Genomic DNA, 23,927 nt, shown 5'->3' with positions numbered 1-23,927 from the left:
TTCTTTCCGGTTCATGTGCTTTATGGCGCAATTTTTAAAGGAAAATTTGCATTCACGTTCAAAATGCATAATCTTACATCCTCCGCGACATGCAACCGACGATACCCGCCCCAGGACATCCCTCCAAATTATCTATGGCCACCCAAAATTAATTCTAAAACAAACAGCTTTCACCAGTTTTTCCCGATTACTCTATCTCGGGTAATAAGCGTAAAGATTTGTGATGAAATCAGCCCATTGGCAAGCCGATTTCGCCGCCACGTCTTTATTCGTTATTCGATTGTCAAGCATCAAGCGGAAAAGCTTTTTTCGTGGTGTAACATTGGTTTTGTTTGCGTAAATCGTCAAATAACCGTCAAACGTACCATGTTTTGGGGTAATACGGTTCTATTTTTCGCGTCGGTTTTCGCAAATATTTAGATTAAGCTAACGGTATTTGCATTTCCAATAAAATTTTATGTGTACTAGGATAGAATTGGGAAAGGGAATATCTTCGGAAAATAATAGAGTCGAAATGCAATCATATCCGATTCGGCAGTGGATAAATTTGGAAGTCTCACGGCACGTAGAGACATTGTATTTGTCGAGTAATGTAGCGTAATAAGATGGAGTTTTCTTGATGTAAACTTGTACTGATTTATGGGAATCGTAAAATGGGAGAGCTACACTGAAAGGGGGCGACGGTGGTGCCGTCTCTGGAACGGTCAAATCGAAACCAAGGACGGGGAGCTAGCAAAGGAAAAATAAACACCAGGGGTTTTAATTTAAATCTGTATTTTACGGTACATTTAGTCGGATCTATTGTGCTACGAGTACATTCACGTGTGCTGAGATAATGTAATGGCGATCTCCAAGTCCGATTAGGTGCCATAAACGGCGAGTTGTTTCAAATTCCAAAATTATTTCAACACGTAAACAGCAAAACATGAAATTTTTAACAAGGCCCATTCAGGTGATTGAGTGCGCAATTTCCTTCGTTTCTGGGTCTTGATTCGAGAAATTACGATGGCGACCTTCCTTTCTCACAATGGCCGACGTCCGTGCAAGTGAAATTGCCTGAAAGGCCTTTTCAACCATTACATTTAATTAACTGTGGGAGGGAACTTTATGACTTTACAGGTTAACCCGTTTTGCAATTAGCTTTTGACAGTTTTGTTTTAGTTCGAGGGTGATGGTGGATGATGTTCTCATCCACTTTTCGACTTATACTTTACAACTTGTTTGCCGACATCGTTTACAAGACTACAAGTTTTCCATTCATGTCGTTATGAAATATGAACGCGAGGGGGAGAGAAAAAATCGGAGACTTTGAGGAGACCTGAAAGAAACTTAGCGATGGGACGAAACCATGCTTTGAACTCAGAGCTGGATGCGAGTAAACTCGTGAAACGTGCAAATTTAACCACGGTTTTTGCTTTCGAAAATAATTTTCGAGTAACTGCTCAAATTACTATCAAAATTTGGATTGAGTCTTTAACAACAAAATTTAATTTTTTTCTTGGATCAGCCGAGCGTTTTGGTTAATTTTTTGTGTGGCCGTTTATTTTTTGAGGTTTAATGATTCAACGGTAATTTGGCTTTATTTTAAATAAAAAAAATGTGTTTTAAAATTTAATTTTTTAACTTGAGGTCATTTTTTTGCTCCTAATTGAAAGACCACCTCCTGAAATATGTGCATTCTAAATTTCATAACAATCCGTTGACAAATAACGGGAGATATTAAGTTCGAAAGTCTTAGCTGAGACACGTTGTATTTATTAAAAGTTCAATTTTTTTGTTTAGTTTTCGATGGTGTTATTGTGAAATCAATTTTGAGCTTCTTTCTGCTTGTTTGGGACACCAGTTTTTTCTTTCAAGTAAGAAAAACTCGAAGTTATTAAATTATACGGGGTGTTTAACATAATTTTACGAGGAGTGCTCTTGTAAAATGCCACCAAACATACATATTTCTAAACAAACTCGATTATGTTTTTTGAAAAATTTAATAGTCTTCTCTAGTTTGTTCGTCCCTTAAAGAAATCACAGCGTTTTAAGTTAGTTAGTGAATAAGATAGATGGATTGAAATCATATTCATGGTTAACACATGTTAACTATTTCTGAAAAATAGCAATTCATAACTACTAATGAGACAGTGATTAGTTTGACTACTTCATTAGTTTCTAAAAATTAAATATATACTTAAATGTGATTTTTTTGTATCTAGTGTTTTGTGACTTTTGTATATTAGGCGCAGGCCTCGTAAAGTTGTGTGAAACATCCTGTAGTATATATCTAAATCTCTAATTAAAAGTATTGGGAGTTTTAATAAGGATAGTCTTTTGAAAATGTGTAAACAACCATAATCCGTTAGGTCGAGATCATTGAAAATATTTTCAACATGGCACCACTTTTGGTTTTACTGGAAGTCGTTATCTTTTTTCTTATTTTAAATGGAAAGCTTTCCGTATACCTAAATTTTGTGGTTTTCAAAATATTTAGGGTATTTTTGAAAATTTTTGGATTTGCATCGTTGACTTCAAAAACTGCGATAACTTCGCAGTTTTTAATTTTTTTAATATATTTTTTTGGCTTATTTGAAAGATGTTTAGACTTTTTTTGGGGTTTTCGAAATTAAAAAAAAAATAACGAACCCCAAATTTTAAGATTAAGATTTATAATTAATAAATAAGTAATTAATATTTCCTTCACTTATCTTTAACAGTTTCCAAGTTATACAACTTATTGTTGGCATTGAAAAATTCATTAGCCATAAGTCTTTTCACATAGGTTGCCATGGAAACATGATAAACCTTTTTAAATCTAAATTTAGTGAATTTATTTTGTTTTAACGGAAACGAAAGTTAAATTTTGAACAGAACTTATCGTTTATTCAGTGAGAAATGTTTCTTTGTCAAACTGTGCAAAAACATCTGTTGCTAATAAGGAATTTCCGGCAATGTCAAAGAAAACTAACATAACTTGAAAATTATCACAGATAGGTATAGGGAATAAATGCTAATACATTTAAATAATAAGTATAAAATGCTGATACAGATCGTTACAAAATTAAATTTTCTTCCACTGAGTGAAATAAAAATTGAGGTATTTTATTTGAAAAATTGACTTAAGCTTATTGAAGTTGTCCAAAAATAGCCTTAAGATTTTGGAGTTTTGTAAATTTTTTTCCTAATTTTGAACCCACTGAAGAAAATCTATAGGACTGCTTTTTTATTTTTTAAATATGTTTTCTAAAAACGGGAGAATTATTGATTTTTAAAGTAGAAGGTGTAAATTCAAAAAGTTTCAAAAAATTAATATTTTGAAAACTAGAAGTATAAGGTGTTTCACATAATTTTACTAGGCTTGCGCCTGTAAAATGCCACCAAGAATACACATTCCAATACGAACTTGATTACAAATTAAAAAAAATTATAGTCTTTTCTAGTTTGTTTACTTCTAGTAATTAAAATAGGTAGTTTAGAATCATATTCATTCCGTCCTTAATAGAACACATGATAACTGTTGCTGAAAATTAGCTATTCCTGATAATTAATGGAACAGTGATTAGTTTGACATCTACTGCCGCGGATTTCCAAAAATCTTATAATTAAATGTAAATTTTTTGTATCTAGAATTTTGTGACTTTTGTATACAGGGTGCTTCAAATAAGATAGTGATTAAATCGCATTTGGCGATTTAACCCAAAAAACAAATTTTATTTACGTATTGTGTAAATGAAACTCGGAATTCACCCAAAAACTAATTTATTAGCAAATTAGATTCAACAACGACATTGACACTGCCACAGTGTCCTTCCAACTGACTGGGCGTTGCCCGTACGCGCCTCACGCGTCATCATTTCCCGCCAATTTCACCAGCAGCGCCCCCTTCACTTAACAGTCGGCCACGCTTCCGTGTTCCACGTCCTCGGGGAACCACCGGTGTTTCTAAAACAAGTAATTAACCAATACCATGTATCCGAGCCGTAGTATGCATCTACAGCCCGAGTCCCACTTAAGAACTATTTATAAACAACCTGAAAATAATCATAATCGTGTTTCTCACGTTGAGAATGAATCTGAAAATAATCATAATCGTGTTTCTCACGTTGAGAATGAATCTGAAAATAACCATAATCGTGTTTCTCACGTTGAGAATTAATTAAGAACAACAATAAGAACACCAACAACAACAACAACAACAAGAACACCAACACCAACAAGATCAGTAACCTCAAGAATAAGTAGAAGAACAATAACAAGAACCAGAACAATAACAACAACAACAAATCATTAACTCATGAGTTTCAACGTAAAGCGCTTAAAAACAACATTTGGGCCCAAAATCGTGAGTTCACGTTGAACTTCACTCAGCTTCACAGCGAACTCAGTCATTCGTCACTGACATCGCCTATTGTTTCGTCTCCACTCGTCGTGGCGACAACGTAATGTCTCAATTTGTCCACTGAGTGAACACCCTCATATCGTTTTTGGGAACGCGTCGCCCCCGGCATGTCCGTCACGACGTACCTATCGTAGTCGAGCACTTTCTGAATTCGGTACGGTCCCGAATATTTAGGTAACAGCTTCCGACTTTTGCCCTCGTTTGAAGCTCGCGTGGTGCGTACCAACACGAGATCACCTGCATTAAATCTCTTTGGGGCACAGCGTCGCTTGTCATAACGCTCTTTTTGCTTCTGCTGTTCCTTTTCGACACGCTGAGCAACGTCTGCTCGTGTCCGTGGCAAATCACCATCATGAACACCCTCTGTCACCACGTTGGTGAGGATTGAGTCATTAGCATGTCGAGGTGTATACCCCAACAACAATTCGTATGGACTTTTGCCCGTAGTCGAATTCGGCGTAGAATTAATACCCCAACTAATTCTACTCACAAAGTCATCCCATTTCTCTTCTTCTCTCGAGCTAGCAGCAAGCTGAGATAAAATCGTACGATTTAATCGCTCCACCTGGCCATTAGCCCGTGGTGTGGCAGTCGCGGTTAGTACTAATTTAACGTTTAAATCGGTACAATGTGTCTTAAACTTTTTGCTAGAAAAACAAGCCCCACGATCGGCTATTATACGTTTAGGTACACCAAACATTCCTGTAAGAGAAGCTAAAAATGATAAAACAGGGCCCACCTTAGTATTAGGCACGGCCCTGAGAAAGACAAATTTAGTAAATGCATCGATAACTGCTAAAAGATAAGAATTATGTGATTTGCTCTTTACAAATGGTCCCAAATGATCCATGTGCAATGTGTCAAATGGTTGCGAATTCTTAGGTATGGGATTCAAAAATCCTGGCTGCTTTCCTCCGGCTTCCTTATTGTAGAGACACTCCAAGCAGCTAGAAATATATTTATGAACATACCTCCGCATTGAAGGAAACCAATAAGATTTCGACACAGATGCCAAAGTTTTCTCATTCGATAAATGGCCAATTCCATCGTGGTGTGCTAATAAAATCTGGCGTCTTACCGCTTTTGGTACGACCCATTTTAATCCTGACTCAGTCTGTTTGAATACTCGACCATCCTTTAGTTTGTACTCTTTGTGAATGGCACGCTCTTCAGCGTTCGTCGGTGATTTTTCCAATATTTCCTTCAACAATGCGCATCTCGCATCTTTCATTTGAACAGCTAAAATCCAATCATCATCGTTAACATTAATATGCAAGACTTCCACTGAAGGCTCCGAAGGATCTAATACCGGATTTCTACTCAAAGCGTCAACGTGACTCATTTTACTGCCAGGTCTGTATTCTACAGTAAAGTCGAACTCAGAAGTCAACAACCACCATCTCCCAATTCGTGGAATCAAATCTCTCTTGGTAAGGGTTGTTCGTAAAGCATTACAGTCACCGCTAGCGTTTCTAGCTCGTACGAGTGGTACCTTTGTTCCTCTTTGGTCGTCTGTCGGCTGAAAAACATAACTGGACGCAAAGATCCATCACCTTGTCGTTGCAACAGAATGCCACCAATTCCAACTTTAGAAGCGTCAGTGTGTAACTCCGTTTCAGCTTCCGCGTCGTAAATTGCAAGAACTGGTCTGCTCGTCAAGATGTCTTTTAAAGTCTGAAAAGCCCGCTCTTGTGCTTCTTCCCAAACAAATGCACTGCCTTTCTTTAGGAGACTCGTCAAACTATTTGCTATTGTTGCGTAATCTTTCACGTACTTTCGAAAGTACCCACACAAACCTAAGAATTGCCTAAGTTTGTGTACGTCTGTTGGTTTGGGAAAAGCTGTCACCGCTTTGATTTTTGTCTCGCCTGGCTTAATGCCTTCCGCACTGATCTCATGCCCTAAATACTCTATTTGACTTCCAAAGAAGCAACATTTACTCAGCTTTAGAGTCAATCCGAACTGTCGAAGCAATTGAAACACCGTTCGTAAATTGTTAAGACCTGTTTCAAAGTCTTTGGAAGGTATCAGAAGATCATCTATGTAACAAAAAGCGGTCTGAAACCGTAATGGACCCAACACCTTATTCATAGCTCGCTGAAACACTGCCGGAGCGTTGGCTAGACCAAAAGGCATGCGGACAAACTCGTAATGCCCATCAGGCGTAACAAATGCTGTCTTTGGAATCGATTCGGTGGCCATTGGGATCTGATAGTACCCACTCGCGAGATCTAGTGTGGTGAAAAACTTTGCACCGTTTAGTTTATCCAAATGTTCATCTACTCGTGGTAACGGAAAGCGATCTTTGATTGTTTTCGAATTTAATTGCCGATAATCAACACACATACGGTGTTGCCCATCTTTCTTCCGCACCAACAGTATGGGACTCGAATATGGCGAGTCTGATTCTCGTATGACTCCGCTACCTAACAAGTCATTTACTATATCTCGAACAATTCTTCTTTCGTGATGCGATAACCGATAAGGACGATAAATTACAGGTTTATCATCAGTCAAAGTTAGCTTCATTTCTGCCGCAGTTGTGGCACCTATTTCCGCTACATTTCGTGCAAAACAATCTCGAAATTCGTTAACGAGTTGTAACAATTGCTCGAACTGAGCCGGGTCTAGATTCTTATTGACTTGTGTAAGAAGTTCCCACCGTTGAAAACTCTTTACCTCAACCTTCCTCACAGAAAAGACACTCACCGTCGTAGCTGTCCTTTCCTGCTCGCAAGGCTCAGCTCTCGCAACGATTTGCGCCTTTCGATAGACCAGATCTTGGTGCGATAGATTGCGAACGGTCACTAGGCCTCCATCACATGTGACACACCGATGAACAACGTGTTCGAACCCTGGTCTCGGACGTTGACACCCTTCAACGTAATAAGCTCCTTTCCACCCATCGTCTTTTGCCTTGATTCGTATGCAACCAATGGATTGAGGAGGGATCACTGTTTCCTCTTCCGCCCAAAGTGCAACTTTTCGTGTCGGAAGTTGGCCTAGAAATGCTTGGATCGATTCGTTGTTTCCGTCAACTACTCTCACAGCTTCCTCATTTGCTATAATCGTATTAGCACCCGCATTCAGGAAGGTCTGTCCCACTATGACAGGCACACGTTGTGCACTGTCTTCGACGATCAAAGCTTTTACGTTTGCCTTGACAAGATCCACTTCTAGCTCTACTTCGACTTCCCCATGCACTTTGGTGATTCCCTGGCCATAACCACGAATCAAATGTAAACTTGGCTGCCACATCAGTCCCAATTCTCTAGCAACACTTTGCTTGACAAGGACCGGTTCAGCTCCTGAGTCAATGTAAGCTCGCGTCGGCTTACCATTGACCTTAATGTCTATGTAATAATTCTTATTATTACTTGCGTCAGCTACACTTGTCGTTAGTGCCTGCTTAGACATGTTTTCTTTTACTACGTTACCACGTCGGCACTCAGCATCCACATGTCCAATGCGACCACATTTCTTGCACTCAATTCTTGGTTTCGGGCACTTTGTCGCAACATGTCCTCGATTACGACAATTGTAACACCGAACTGACGAATACAGTTTTTGTGCTTCGACTCGACTTGGAAGGAACCTCCTCCTTTCCCGAGGCGCCTGCTTTGCGAGCGTATCCCGCTTGTCACCTTCGGATCTCAGAGTCGACAAATACTCAGCGTACAAGCTTTCGGGTGTAACGTAACGCCCTGCTCTAGCCCCATTTCTGAGAGTCACGTCAGTGATTCCATCAATAAGACAGGAGACTGCATTCGTTCCTGTTATGTCACAAGCCTGCAACAGATTTAATTTCCCAAAATAATATTGTGCCCAGGTTTCACCATCTTCCTTCACCCTATTCACTAGCTTACGAAGTGTGGAAGCATAATCGTGGTGATCGGGGAAGGTGGCTTGTAACAAACGTTTCCATTCATCCCAGCTCCGGTCGTATGCTGAGGGATCGAGATTGTCGTACCACTCCTTGGCCAACCCCTTGAGTCGACTTATCATGCCGTAAATCGTTGTACGTTCGTCCCAACCGTTCACGAGAGCCAATTGGTCAATTTTATGCAACCACTTAGTGGTACTAAAATTGGGGTTTCCTGGAGCGAATTCAGGAATCAAGTCAATTTTAATGCCAACTTGTCCTGATGTGTGCTCAAAATTGCGGTTTAGCAAACGTCGATTCAAGTTTTCCACGAGTTGCTCAAGTCTCGCGATTCTAGCGGATTCGGCCGAAACTGGGGGTGAATTTACTGTAGTGGAGACCCCAGGCGCGGACCTTTTCGGCCGTGGCTCATCGTCACTTGAGTCCGAGTCGTCCGAGTCCACATTTCCTCGGTACCTGTGACGCCCCATTGCGAAAATCTCACCAGAAAACTTTTCGCGCCTTTTGAGCCACACCCAAATGAAAATTGACAGCGTGTGGTTGCGTAACTCCTAGAACTCGTCAGAAATCAGAAAAACCAGATAAATTCGGCTAGCACCCGATTGATTTGTTCGATTTCAAGTCGTAAAACACAATTTTGTTACGAATGAAACGGTACAGATTCCCAAAACTTCAATTTTTGGCCCTTGCCTTGGCGACCCACAAATTCCTCACAAAATCACCACAATTCACCACTCTCTATCGGAAACGATTATTTGAGCAATATCCTACCGCTGCTCTGTAAATGAAACTCGGAATTCACCCAAAAACTAATTTATTAGCAAATTAGATTCAACAACGACATTGACACTGCCACAGTGTCCTTCCAACTGACTGGGCGTTGCCCGTACGCGCCTCACGCGTCATCATTTCCCGCCAATTTCACCAGCAGCGCCCCCTTCACTTAACAATTGATCTAATTTTAATTACGGTTGGCGTTTGCAATCCAAGTTATCTTATGTTGCTGACAGGGTTTGACAAACATCCTAGTGGCATTATTTTTAAACGTCCTAAAATCGAAAAAATTGGCCTCTTTGCAAAAGAAGAAAACATACTGCTAGGACTTTCGAAAATGAAGTTCGTGTATTAGCACAGAACCAACAGGCATCAGCCAGACTTCAGTTTCCTTATTGTAAGAGAAAATACATTTCATCATGTACAGCTAGTACAAGAACTTAGGAAAACTTAATTTAAACGCAGATTTAGAGTTTTGTTTCGTCATCTGAACACAAATGCAAGTTGACAACAACTTTATTCAGAAAATTTTATTCAGTAATGAAGCCCAATTTTCTAACAATGATGTGCACAACTGTCATTACTATACTCAGGATTAGTGAATATATTTCCAACAAATTGTTTTGGTGAACTATTGGTGGGGCGTCTCGTATTGTTGTAATTTATGATTTTGAAATAACTATTTATCTACTTTTAATGTTTTATTTTTTAATACATTTTGTATTGGAGATGAAACCGAAAAGACTTCTCTACTTTCTCTATCATTCAGCGAGAATTGAATGACATTAATGATCGTTCTCTGCACTGATGTCAGAGAGACATAAGATGATAGATAACTTGGATTGAACTTGCAAATTCTAATTTAAATTGGATCAAGTGTGTGAATGTAATGTTTTTTGGGTTGCATGGGCCGATCGTCAGGCTCTTGATTTTACTTGAATCACCCTGTATTTGGGTGCGTACATTAGGCGCAGGTTTCGTAAAGTTGTGTGAAACAGCCTGTTCATGGCTATACACTAGTTTTCATTCATACTTTCAATTTCTTGAATGTGGGGTTTTGGCGGAACAGTCTGTATGTATCATCTTTCCACAGTTTGTCAGTTAACCGCTTCGACTTTTTCCTATAATATTAATAATTGTTATTATTTAATAGTTGTAATGATTCTTTTCGTGAGTTGCGTAGCGTTTGTGTGCAAAATGTTGGGAACCGACTGTCAACGTTAGTTTATGACTTTTCAGATTTTATATCAGTAGCAGTGCTTTTTGGTAATAAAAAGTCTATTTTCGTGTAAATTACGATTTTTGTCGTGAATATATCATACTTTATATTATTCGGAGGGGATGTAAAAAATTCGCGTCGCTCCACCTGCCTCATTAAAATGCCATTGTGTTTGTTTTTCGAACAATTAGGGATGTCGGAAAGGGATTTTTTTCTCTCTTTTGTGTTGACAGATTTTTTCCAACGCTATCAGGTTTCCATAACGTTTGAACGTACTGATTTGTTTCGTGGCGTTTTATCGTTCGAAGGGAGCTAATGGGGCGGTTGTGAAATTATCGTTGCTGGCGGAGCGAATCCAATAAATAAGTGGCGAAATGAAATTGAAGCCAAGGGAGTCGATTATTAAAATAGGGCCACACTTATCCTGCTTTAGTGCTTTCTATCGACATTAAACCTCCTCATACGGAGTAAAAAGCATTTATTGCCAAATCGGCCTTTTTATTAAATCCCCGAGATCGATCAGGGGATTTCGATGGCTAAACCAGGTGTCTATGCACCCAAGTGCAATAGCTATTAAGACGGGGAAAAACCGGCGTTTTATATATCGGAAAGATTCGGCTATGATCAGCGTTCTTTTTCAATTGAGACGTTGACACAGCAATGTACTCGGCAATATCCATTCTCTGCATAATATAACTATTTTCGGCGATATTGGCTCTTTTATGACCAAATAGTTGGGGTTATTAATGGGTTTAGTTGAAGCGTCCGGATAGTTAGATCGTGTCGGCGGATAGGAGAGGTAAAAAATGTTGCGTGCATAATGGAATTACGTTGCAAAACAGGAGCACACCCAAAATAAAAACCTAAATAACATACATCACGGCACGCTGTGTGTGTGTCTATGTGTGTTTCGGAATCCCGGTATTTACTTATTATCCTTATTAAATGTTATTAACGCAAGGACAGGATGCGATTTATGACGGATATTGCTATTTTCACGGTGCTTTATAGCTTGTAGTGCAAACCGTTTGGGTTATAATTATAGGAAAATGGGTGTCGAATGACCAGGAAGACGTAAAAGTCGCAAAATGGGTGATTTATTTAAAACGGAAAAACTGGCATTTTTTTTACTTTTTTATATCTTGATGTACTTGTAGGTAATATTAACTTTAAGCTGATAATGTTAATACTGATTGCTTTTGCTTATTCCCTATGAAATTAACGCGTTTTTGCAGCTGAATAATGTAGGACTATGTGTATTAATAAAAAAAATTGTATTCATGCATTAATACTTTCTTAATTTAAATGAAAGTAGAAGAGTTAGAAATATTTTTGTTGTAATAAAAAATCACAAATCAAACGCATTGTGAAATACCATAATACCTTATTTAGTTTGGCAAAGTATCTTGGATTCTGAAGTTTAAAAAATAATAAAAGAGGTATATGAAAATTTGAAATTTACCTGAGACGGTAGTATTAATAATAAGAAAAAATATGGGGGTTGTGAATTTAAGAACTTAGAAGATTTGGGAATTTAAAAAAAAATTGCTCTTAGCCATTTACCAGTATATTCACAACAGTATAATGGAGAAAAAAACACTATAAAAGTGTTAGGTCAATGAGGTAGAGATGGTTCCATAACTGGTGGCGAACTGACAGTGACATAAAACTTTCTTGAAATGCACTCACTTGGTTAAGATAATGAAATACATGGGCATGCATTTTTTTCGCTAAAATTTACTTAGTTGTTATTTTAACCTTAATACATTTTGAGAACGAAGATACATAGAAAAATTACTATTATCGTTATTAATTTGTTCATTATTCTTCAATTCACGTCTCTTATTATAATTTTCTAAAGGCTATCAGTGGATTTGAATATCATTTTATTACGACGCTTATGGGCAATTTTTTTTTCAGTAGTAAACATGTGTTTAATGTCAAAATTTAGTCATTTTTGACAATGTCAGTTCGCCACCAGATTTGGAATAAGGTCTATAAATACCATGAGATCGGAAAAGTGCGGCCTCAAATAAATGGCTAAAATGTGGCTAAAGTTTTGCAGGCATTGCTTGCTCTAATTCAGAATATTTTCGATCTCATGTTATAAAGTAACTAATAACCGCAAAATTATGTGCCAGAATAAAACACTCAAATGTTTTTATATAAATATTTTCAACACTTTATACACCGGACTTAAACGAGACCTAGAACTTGTTAAACAGAGGACAAGTAACATGAGATCGAAAATATACTCAATTAGAACAAGCCTTGAAAGTAAAGTATAACTTTACATAACTTCAAAATTATGGCCGTAAATAAACGGCTAAAATGTGGATGAAGTGTTAAACAGAGGACAAATAACAGGAGATCGAAAATATACTCAATTAGAGCAAGCCTCGAAAGTGAAGTGTAACTTTAGTCAAATCATATACTGTGTAAAACCAACATAAACAACATAACTTCAAAAGTGCGGCCGTAAACAAACGGCTAAAATGTGGTTAATGTTCTACAGGCACAGCTTGCTCTAATTGAATGTATTTTCGATCGCATGTTATAAAGAATACATCCTAGCGAAAAAGTAAACTGACAAACGATTTTATCGAATTCTGTCAATTAGTCGTTACATACACGAAAATAGTCTGATAACTATGGCATAACCATATGATTCGTTGAAACTGTTTACAATATTGTAATGGCAATTTTACCTATCGATATGTCAATTTTACTTACCAATTTGTCTATTCTACATATCGATTAGTCAATGTGACACGAAAGCGGTAAACTCTTTTTTCTTTTAAATCCACAGAATCTGATAAAAGTTTGAACAAACCACTGATGACAGTATGTTATAACAAGCCTTAGATGTTTTAATAACATTTGGTTCATTCTTGGTATGTTAATAGCTATTACCATTTTACAAACGGTAAAATTATAGTTTGCAAAAATAATGACTTGGTCACCACAACTCAATGGATGATGGTATTTCTGAAAACTGGACTATTCACCAATTATTCCCTGTTTTGAAAAAGAATTATTATTTTCACAAAAAATCGGTGAGATGCAGGAATGGTTGAAGGACGTGTCATTAGCTTCTTCTTACTCTTCTTATGAAACTCAAGGTTCTCTACAATAAATTTACTGATGTTATTACGGTGAGAGGGTATTGTATACCTCTTTGGCAAAACAACATGAAAGCTAATGACCGAATTATTAGTTGGCGAAAACTACAGTTACTAGACAAAAATAATGGGAAATTTTAATATGTGGAATACCTACAATTGTTATAAATTTGGCAAAAGGCTCTCAGCTTTTTGAATTTGTTTTAATGTTTGGTGTAATAATTAGTTTAGATAGATTATGTTGCTGACAAGCTCAGAACTTTAGGATAAACTTTATCAGATTTTTTTCTGCTTAGTTTTTACTACTTTTGTGTTCCATCTGGATAAACAACAAAACGTTGTAAGTGGTTACCCTCCAGCTATAAGAAATAACTTGTAAGATATTACCGATTACATTATGCACATAAAGGCTGTTTTTAACACACAACTTTGTTTGTAGTAATTTTAATAAATAACTGCCTATCCAATCCGCTATACTTATTTTTGACTTTACATTTAAATTGGCTTAAATTTCATATTCATTAACTGACTATTTGCAAAAAAATGCTTTCTGGGAAGTTCGTCAGTTAATGGTATTGATAAAAAAAAACATCAAAAAAAGAAATGAAAATAAAATTAAATATTTGATTCTACGTTCAAGGTTGAAGTTCAGAAATAAAATGCACTTTTTTTAGCTTTAGCACACGACAATTTAGCAAACTGAAAGGAAAGAACGACGATGAGGAGAGGTAAAAAAATAACTAGATTTGGTTATTTTATTTGCGGCATCTACTCGTATTTGATCTTTGGAAAACTAAGCAAAATTTTTGTTTATGGGGCATAATCTACGCTGAGCTGATTTCTAATACCATGAGATCGAAAATATACTGAATTAGAGCAAGTCTTGAAAGTGAAGTGTAACTTTAGCCACATCTTAAGGTGTGTAAAACGGGCATAAGACAATATAACCTCAAAAGGGCGACCGTAAATAAACGGCTAAAATGTGGCTAAAGTTTCGTGGCACAGTTTGTTCTAATTCTAAACATTTTCGATCTTATGATGTAATGCAGCGATAGCAGCGGCTGGGATGGAATTTTTATTTAAAAGTATTCTAATGTTGGATTTTTTTATTTTTGTGGTTCGTTTTTCAATACGTTTTGTTGCTTATTTGTCACATTCTGGTTGTACAATATTTAGTGGGCTGTTCGTTGCGATAAGGAAGCTGCAATTTGCCCTCTCAATTCGCTTTGTAATAGATTAGGACTTAAACTTAATAGCTACGACATTATTGGTTCGGTCGGCTGCACGTGCAGGCCCTTACACCTGAAGCCAAGGTGAAAGCTGAGTCATTATTATTGCATTACGTCCCTGCAAGCCATAAGAAATTTAAATCTTTGGGCATTAACGGCAGGATGAAGACGAGCCTCTTTAAGAATTCATGTTAGGACAGGGAGATGTAAACGCCATTATTTAAAATGCTCGGCACATCGTGCTAACGATGACTGATGACTTTACGTATTGAATAAGATGAAATACTGCACTTTTAAAGTATTTTCTTCCACCACTCGAAAATTTCATTCCGACAACGACGACCCGTGACGTGGGTATAGGCAATTTGAATTTTTTACCACAAGTGCAAAATTTCGCCAGAATAAAACGAGTTTATTAATCACAAACGAGCTATGCTGTATGCGTTTTTCGAGAAATAATTAAGATATCACATTCGATTACGAGAACGATTCTCACGAAACCGTTACGGATTAATTTAATCTCGTTGAAGGTTTTTACGAAGCTGATTTTTAACTGGATTTAAACATGTCAGCTGCATTTTTTGATAAGGATCTCGCGTTTGGAAAATTGCATTCAAAAAATCAACGCTGTTTTTATAATACGCGGCGACAATACACACCATGGCGAACGGAAGCGGAAACTGACGCGGTTAGATTGGCTTTTAAAGAACCTTGAACATGCATTTTTGCGTTTAGAGATGGAAAGGGAGGGATTAGTGTTTAAATAAAACCGACCAAGAACTGCATGAGCTAGAGTGCCAAAAATGGTGGAGGCGCCGGGCTAGAAAAATTTAACCCAGTTTTTATCATTGTTTGCATTCGAATAGTCGGTGTTTGTTATTAAGAAAAATGCATTTTACGATATTTAGGTGGCACCTAATATTTTAAAAAGGAATTTTTGCATGTTAGAATTTTATCCAGGAAATTCCGCTAGAAGAACGCTTTGAATTTTTTATTTTTCTATTATGTGCGTTGATTTTGTTGTTATTTAATGCAATAACGTTTTGTTTTATTTGCTGGTGCTGAATTTACGGCGCTGGAAGTATTGCCATCGGCTAAACAAACTTTTCCTAGCTCTAGTGAAGTGGAATATTGAAATTGTAGATGTGTTTATTTTTCGTGGTTCCGGTGAGGTGTTAGCTTTACAACAGTTATATTTGTTTTATTTCTTTAATTATGGAATTACAAAAAGGTTATGTTTGGCTTTTTTGTCGATTTATTGATCCCAGAATGATTTTGTAAAGAACAGCTGCTGCTGCAATAATTGACAAGAATAATTTTGTATCGAAGTTCGCGAAAAGTTAATAAAGAAAGCGAAAAACTTGCCGACACTGCAAGATTCGTGAGTTTTCGGATGAGCGATACAAAAATAAGAAGGTCGTGTGTAATCCATCAAATGCGTGGATGTTGCAAAAATTACATAAGGCAAAAACCATTAGTTTATGGATTTTGAAGGAAAAAATGAACGATATTAGATCCAATTTCAAAGTTCTTAGTATGAATTCAATTTGTTTTACGAGTTTAGGATCGGGAATCGATAGATCGGCCCTGGAGCTGGCCAAACTTTTCGGGTTAATATCAATTGAAATATTCGAGAGTTATGGTTTAATATTCTGGCAACGATTCACGTTTTTTTATGCGTACACATTTGCCAATATAAGGGTACCGTAACGATTATTACGTTGTGTTATTTGAATTTTAAGCTTGGCGAAAAAGAGGAATCTCTAAATAAAGCGTTTGTGCACAAGGTCAAAAAAACACAAAATAAAGTAAATACTCGTACGATTTAAGCTGCTTCCAGTCAAGTTTATTAATTGTTTTTTTCTATTACCTGTCTTTTATTAAATAAAAGATGCATCGATTTATTCTTAACTTCCATTTTTAAGCCTTCCGTTTTTGACTTTGAAGAATAATAAATTTAAGATCAGGCTAACAAATAGAGTATCTAGTGTCACATATTGTAATTTTTTTGGAACTTTTATTTTCCATTTTTTATTTTGTATAGGACAAGTGTAGATAATAAGTTTTGTGTTTGAAGCAGTTGTGGTGGTTTTGCGGCCGACTAAAACGCCGAATAAATTTATCAAAGTTGTAAACTATTAATAAGCAAGTAATAAATATCGCTGTGGTCGTGCCAAATAATTCCGACATGTTCAACATCCCTGAAAAAGTTCCTCCGTCGTAGCGTGGCACGAGAAATGTTCTTTCAGCCACCCTGGCAGCAAAAGCACGAAAAATTATGTGTGGCCATAACAAAACCGAAACTTTTGAAAAGAGAGTCAGTCGTCGGCAAAGTTGCGTGTTTTAAATCGGCGGAAATGAGACGGCGATGTCCTGAAAAAAGGACGAAAATGAAGTGACATCGCGTACCAGTCCCGATCGACGAACGAACGGCAAAAAACACACAAAGCGTGAAATATAGACCATTACCACGTTAGAGAGATGATGTCGTGAAAACTGACGACGGGGGCCTCCACGACTTACGATAACGAACTAAATAAACTTTAATTGGCCGCCTTTGCCTGTTAATCATGCCCTTTTAAATATAATTTAGCTATTCTAGGTTGCCGTGTAATTAGAACAGTTAACAAGATTTAAGAACGCTATTCTCTGTTTGGAAGCGAACTCTAAACACGGGATTTATTTACGACACGACGGGCCCCGTCTAAGCCGCCGGGAACCAACTTACCCAATTAGAAGACCCTAACACACGTCGACGTACCACAAAAAAGTTAACACCGCGAAAAGATGATCAAATTTTACACCAATTACATACCATGGAAATTGGTTTGAAGTTTTCCTAATATGGGAAAATTACCGTAAAGATTTTAAAATTAAATTAAAGGCCAGTTAGCGTGAGAAGAGTTTATTAAAAATAATACTACAGAATAGTAAAGTACTTCAATTTCTTTTTCAGTAGAACGGAAATTATTGTGTAAAAATTTTGCTGAGAAAATTTTGCTTAGTTCCTAAAAATTATGGTTATGTTGAAATGTGAAAATTTCGATATGTGAATTTTATTGGTACTTGTGCTGTTTGAAAACATTATTATTGAATACAAGCGCAATGTACTTCTACTGATAGACACTGAATGGTGGTGAATGGGCTTTTCGCTAAAAAATAGGTGTTTAAATAGAAAAAAGTTTTTCTGCGGAGGATCAAAACAGATATAATCGAGACATTATGAGTATGGGCAATATTGTTTAATTTTCTCTACAGGGTTAGTCATTTTTTGAAAAAATTGAAAAAGTTTTGCCATGTGGCTAAAATTATCCAGACACGGCCTGCTCTAATTCAGTTCTTTTTCAATCTCATGTTACCGTTTTTATATTTTTTTGTAATAATGAATAAAATAAAAAAAAATATTTTATTTTAAGCTCTTAATTTTTGTGCCTGATGTAGTAGTTTTCCATTTTTTCGCCGATGTCTCAACATCACGTTTTTCAAATTTAATCATAAATTGAATCACAACTTTTTAAATAAAATTAGTACAAATGTATGAATTTGTGGTAGCTACGTTAAAGATTATTTGACATTTAAAAAAGAACAGACTTTAGTTGTTATGTGACATTTTATGTACTTGGAAGGTATATAAAATATGTTGTCAAAATAATAATTACTTGCGCAATTTCTTAAATCTTATAAGTTAACAGTGACTTTGAACATACCTACTTTTAAATAAATATTTTTTTTATGCAATTTTATTCAAATTCTTCTAACTTTGACCTACGTTTCTTCTTTGTACCGTTTTGTTTTTCTTTGTGACGTGCGTCTGCTCAACTTGGTGATTTGACCTGAAAAAGAAAACTATTAATATTAATAATAATGAAGAACTATATAACAGTAAAAGCAAAAATACGTAAAATTTGCTATTTAGCCATAATGTATTACATTTCAAGGGCAGTAATTAATTAACTGTCGTAATTGAGTCCCTAAAAAGCTCAAGCTCAATACTAATTTTTTATTTTTGCTTCAAAAATAACTTGATAATTACAAACAATGAATTAAGCAATGTCAATTACAGTAATGAGATGTTTATTGAATTTGTAAATAAATGTTTGTTATTGTTTGTTTATTTGTCGCTGGTCCGTCCGTCCGGTGACCCAGTTAGATCGTTTTGCTGATCATGTGGAAATGTCCGTAAAAATTATATTTATCTTTGTTGTTCTTAAACATTAATTCATTATTCATTCATTAATTTTGAAATACTGTTTTACTTAAAGATTTTTGAATGGCATGTTACGAAGTTGTCTTGTGTTGTCAAAATTTATTTATTCATAATGATCTCATAAGTAAATAATTTTAAAGCAATTCTTTTAATTTCTTTTAAAGTAAAGAGTTTTTGCATACAAAGGGTTGAAAATTATGACTTTGTCCTTGATACACAATAAAACAGAATTTATAATCTCGAGCTGTTAGCTAAGGAATGGGATCATTCCCTGCCAATTGTCAACTTTTGCATAAATTTTTATTTGAATTATTTTTTTGAAAAATATATCAATATTGTGTTCATTTGTTAATGAAAAATTTAAATTTTTGCTACTTTTTGCTTTTGTGTTCAATAAAAAAAATTAGTCTAAAAGGAAGTTCGTTCAAAGAAAATAATCTTTAATAATGCTAAAGAATTCGATGCGCCCAAAAATTCAAGATCTTTGAAATTGAAAAATATGTTTTTAAGTAGTGACGAATACTTACGAGTAAATAATTTTTTCTTTTATTTAATTTTTTCATTCTGTTTTGTTTTTAAATTTACGTTTATTTGCATCAAAACAAACTATTGAAGCAATTGTTTATGTTACTAGTGGTTTAATTTTTTTTATCCGCAACCCTTTGCACTCAGAATTACTTTAAAGTGATGCGTTCCGCAACAGAAAGAACACAAATTATTTATTGTTTCCGTAGAAGATGACTTGACACATAATCCACATAATAAATTAAAAAAATCTAATTTTGACTTTTTTTCTGAAGACCAAATTTGGCGTAATTAACCAAGACAAACAAAACAATATAATAATATGAGAAGCAGTATTTTTGCGATTTTAACCTCATTTATTGTGACATTCTTTGATTTTTGTCTTTGATTCTGCTAACTATCGGGTTTCATGGGGTTATTATCTTGTTAGTGAGTGGGTTGGGATAATAGAAGAAGGTACAAAAAGCCCTGACAAAAATGTTGTGAAATACTAACGAAAATACAAACTATAGGTCATCAGAGCCCCACGGGGTGTTCACATTTTGATCTTATTTGTTAACACTACTCAATTTAGAGCCCAAGGATAACATATTATTATATACTGGTCATTTACATTTGTTCGTACAGTAAATAATAATATTTCTAGTGACCCCAAACCTTGTAGGCAAGCTCTTGTTCTTGTAGGCAATAGCCTTAAGGGGTAGGGGCTTAACGGTATAATTGTGAACAGATTTTTGAATGGGGCTTGTACACCACATTGTTATTTGTTGGTTTGATACTTAACTGTTTTTGAAAAAGCAAATTTTTTTCTTCAGATCTGCAATCCCGGAACATTAAAACTTTATTTTTCTGAGTCACCAATCTGTTTTCCTCTTCAGACAAACAGTGCCACATACATTTCTGCAGCAAGCTTTGTTTAATAGACCAGATCGTTGCATTTCTTCTTTTCCTGTTTACACACCCTGCAGCATCTTTTCTAATGAAATTATCGTCTCTTTTTCTTCTGGAAATGAAAAGAAAATAAATGTTTTTGGATCCATTATGATCTTCTAGATCTAGACTTTTTTGACAGATTAAGCTACATTTCGTCTTCAAACTTTGTCAGTTGAACGAAACAACATATTTGTTGAACTTTTCTAAAAAGGGTATCTCAACGTCCGATTGTTATAAAATTTTACATTTGTGCTGTATGAGTGCCACGGTATTCCAAATCTATACTTTTAGGTGTTGCATTTTTAATTGCGTTTTAAATATTTGCCAATTTTTTGCGAGTTTGGAATTATTGACGTGATAATCATTATCATTTTTGTCACGAAATGGAGGCTTTCTTGCTGGATTTCCGCGCTTTAGCGCCATTAAATATCGTTCAAAGGCGTTGATTTCAGGTTATGTGTCGGTTCGTCTGGTAGTGTCGGGGTGAATGGGGGTGAATGGGCACGCGTGACTCGATTACCCGGCCATTATATCACCATCCGCTAGACATGTAATCTTACGGTGGCCGCCGTTGCACCGCCACCGCCGCTCCCATTACCCACCTGCGGAGTGTTCAGATTTATAAGACCCCGCTAACGGGATAACCAGATCTCCGGACCCTCTCAACCCCCAATCCCTGTTACAAACAAACTGTCGAGTAGTTTATTTCAAAGTTTACTCAAACAGACAGAAAGGCCTGTCTGTCTACCGGTCGTGTGTGCGCACACTAAGAAATTACTTTCGATTAGTTCAAAGGGAAATTAGCTTTCGAATGGTGGATGCGCCGGGAAACATTTTTGATACTCGTCGCACGTCTTGATCGAATTAAAAAATTAAAATTTCAATGCAACTGTGGTCGACGTCTTGAACGAAATAATTGACATTTTCGATGCAGACAAGTCTGGTTTTGAATATAAAAACTGGGTTTTCGTCCGCCGAAAATTGATTAGTCCGTCTGACTAAAGACTTAATTAGACAATTGTTTGATCTTAATCTGATTAACTTTCGTTCCAGTTTCCTTCCGTTTTTCTTTGTTTCTTTTATATGCAAATTAAGCTGTATCTTTAGCATTTTAAGTGAAATTAGATCCAAATTAAATTTTATTATTTTTAATTTAAACGGGGAAATCCAATAAAAGCAAATTTAAATATTTACCAGAGGCTCGTTTAATATTTTAAACAGGTCATTTGGAAGTAAACAAAAATAGTCACCTTATTTATATTTGAAATAATGTCATTGTTTTTGTAGAGAAGGCCGGACATGAAAGTTTTTAAGCTGCAAATTTATTTGAACCGTAACAAAATACAAAATTAATTTGTGGCGATTTTAAAAACGAACGGAAGGTTAATTTCACAGTTTGCGAGTAACGGTAATAAATGTATCAATTATTCGAAACGAACCGCTAAAAACATACCGGAAATGAACACATAGGCTGAAATTAGAACAAAACAGCCACCACGAATACGTTTCAAAATATCTGAAATGTTTTTTGCAAAATTAAACTAAACTTGCTTAAACGTGAAAAATAATCATCGGTCATTGTAAAACCACGTTTTGTGCAATGCTTAATAGACCATTCATTTTTAAATTAATGCAATATTTTGTGTCTAAATAGCTCTGTTAAAATACAAGCCACAATAAATGGCCGTACGTGGTTAATAAAATGAATAATAACAGCGTAAAAATTAACTATTCATAAGAAAAACCCTCCGTTTGTACTAATCTTAAATACACAAAAACGGTTATATTACGGCACCCATGATAATTGAATTTGATTTACGATATGAGCGCACGTATGCTAATAGTTTGCCACCCTTTTTGTTTCTTTAAAAGCGGTTATTTAAGCATATAGCGTGGAATTAGCCAAGGTAAAAAAATCGACGAAATTTAAATTGCGACTCGTTTAGATTATGTCGTAGCCGATGGCGATGGAAATTAGAAATCGTTAAGGGAGTTTGCAACAACAATAAAATTACTTTCGTATTTTAATGTAATATTATTCGGTATATTAAAAATTTCCCGCGGGACCAAAAGTTTCCGGTTCGGATATCGATTTTTCTCACTGTATTTACCTATTGTTTGTTGTTCTTGGAGTTTTGTTGTGCAAAAAGAAACTAGAATATTTACTATTTCTCGCCGTATTTGCCTATTGTGTTTGTTGTGGTTTTGCTCTGCAAAAAGAAAATATTTATTATTAAACTACGAATGTTGTAAATTGAAGGGGAGAAATAAATGAGAGAATAGTGTATATATGCTTACAATTGCTACCTTTTTAAATGATTTTTCCGTAAAATGAAGCCAAATGCAAGAACGTATCGCACTTCTTTCTTTATATTATACAGACTGAACCTAAAGTAACGCATTGCTTTGAGTCATTAAAAAAAATTTGAACAGCAGGTCGTTTTTATTTTTTATATACTACATTTTGACACCTTAATAACATTTCTCACGTCATTTGTTTTTGAGTAATATAACAACTGATATTTTTGCATAGTTTTTAGATAGCACACATTTTTATTTCAGTTTAGCAAAAATTTAAACTAGAAAAATTATTACTGTCTTTAAAATAAAGATATTAGACAATTGCGCGATTCCAAACTAGAGATTGAAGTGTGAAGAAAATGCTAATTATAAGTTATAATTATAAACTTGTTTTTTTTGTTGGTAACATATTTTAAGCCTTTTTAGATTATAAACACTATTTTAAAACATGTTTCTCATAGCAACGTGTTTTAAATTAAAATGTTTCAACAAAAAAATTTTGAATAATACATGCGAAAACGCTTAAAGTTCTCGGGAATTTAGGTATCGACAGCCCTCGAACTTTGTTTTTGCACTCGTATTATTAATAACTATTATAGTATTTCTAGGTATTTATTAAGGGTAAGAATTTTAGTTATTAGACAGGTGGAACAATTTTTACATGCAGACCAAAGTCATTCCAAAGAAACATAACAGAAGGGAGTAGTTTGCAGTTTATAACAGGAAACATGAATCGAAAAGACTTTAGTTAATAACTGTCAATGCCCAATAACTGCACGTTCCTATAAAATAATGCAAAAAAATCAAAAGAAGATGAATTAAAAAAAGTTGTGCAAGTTATTGAGAAAATTAAACATTTCATTCTTGCTTTATTTTATAAGGAATGAGTGTTTTTTTAATTTTTTTTGTGGCATATTACGTGTTTTTATGCTTATAAAGAAATTTATAAAAAACAATTGCCGCTTATAAAGTAAGTCAAGTATAAAAAGATAAAGCCCATTAATGGTAATTTTTTTACTTTACTATTGTTAAAAATATTTTTTTAACTTTTTGTAATTTTGCTTTTCTTATTACAATAAAGATAAAGATATGTAGGTACAGTGACGGACACGGAATTTTGGATGACTAACATTTCGTTGCCATAAACTTATGGAATATTCCATACCTTTTGACAACGAAATGACAGAAGTGTTCAAAATTCTATGTCCGCTACTCGGAAGTAAAATTACCGTTGGGGGCGCCACTGAGCTAGGTCGAAAACAGTAACCATAAATGTTGGGAATATGTTTATTCGGATATTTTGAGCATTGTACAAATTTTGAGGCTTCACAATTATTGTATTGCCCATGT

General features: G+C 35.4%; 2 protein-coding genes and 1 long non-coding RNA gene across 12 annotated transcripts in view; 1 reads left to right on the top strand and 2 right to left on the bottom strand.

The window, feature by feature from the left end:
• Positions 1 to 23,927, top strand: part of Camta (Calmodulin-binding transcription activator) — a 219,397-nt gene that overhangs the window by 73,104 nt on the left and 122,366 nt on the right. The gene's annotated exons all lie outside the window — the stretch shown is intronic.
• LOC100142252 (uncharacterized) lies at positions 3,788 to 9,152 on the bottom strand. The gene is made up of 2 exons (XM_064354856.1): positions 7,094 to 9,152; positions 3,788 to 3,927 (listed from the first exon to the last, which is right to left on the bottom strand). The coding sequence occupies exons 1-2, from the start codon at positions 8,735 to 8,737 to the stop codon at positions 3,874 to 3,876; spliced, it is 1,698 nt and encodes a 565-aa protein (XP_064210926.1). The 5' UTR covers positions 8,738 to 9,152; the 3' UTR covers positions 3,788 to 3,873.
• On the bottom strand, positions 17,718 to 22,487 carry LOC135265416 (uncharacterized). The gene is made up of 3 exons (XR_010333074.1): positions 22,388 to 22,487; positions 20,128 to 20,346; positions 17,718 to 18,444 (listed from the first exon to the last, which is right to left on the bottom strand). It is a non-coding gene; the product is annotated as an uncharacterized LOC135265416 (long non-coding RNA).

The sequence above is a fragment of the Tribolium castaneum genome, chromosome 2 (assembly GCF_031307605.1).
Source record: "Tribolium castaneum strain GA2 chromosome 2, icTriCast1.1, whole genome shotgun sequence".
NCBI lineage: Eukaryota > Metazoa > Arthropoda > Insecta > Coleoptera > Tenebrionidae > Tribolium > Tribolium castaneum.
Note: the sequence above shows the minus strand (reverse complement) of the source record. Positions and strands in the feature narration are given on the sequence as shown.

What these genes read in the sequence shown, in the direction of transcription:
- LOC100142252 (XM_064354856.1), bottom strand. Translation starts at nt 8,737, where the DNA reads ATGGGGCGTCACAGGTACCGAGGAAATGTGGACTCGGACGACTCGGAC. An exon ending in AGGAAAGGACAGCTACGACG is followed by an intron (nt 3,928 to 7,093) that starts GTGAGTGTCTTT and finishes TACTTGTTTTAG; the next exon opens with AAACACCGGTGGTTCCCCGA.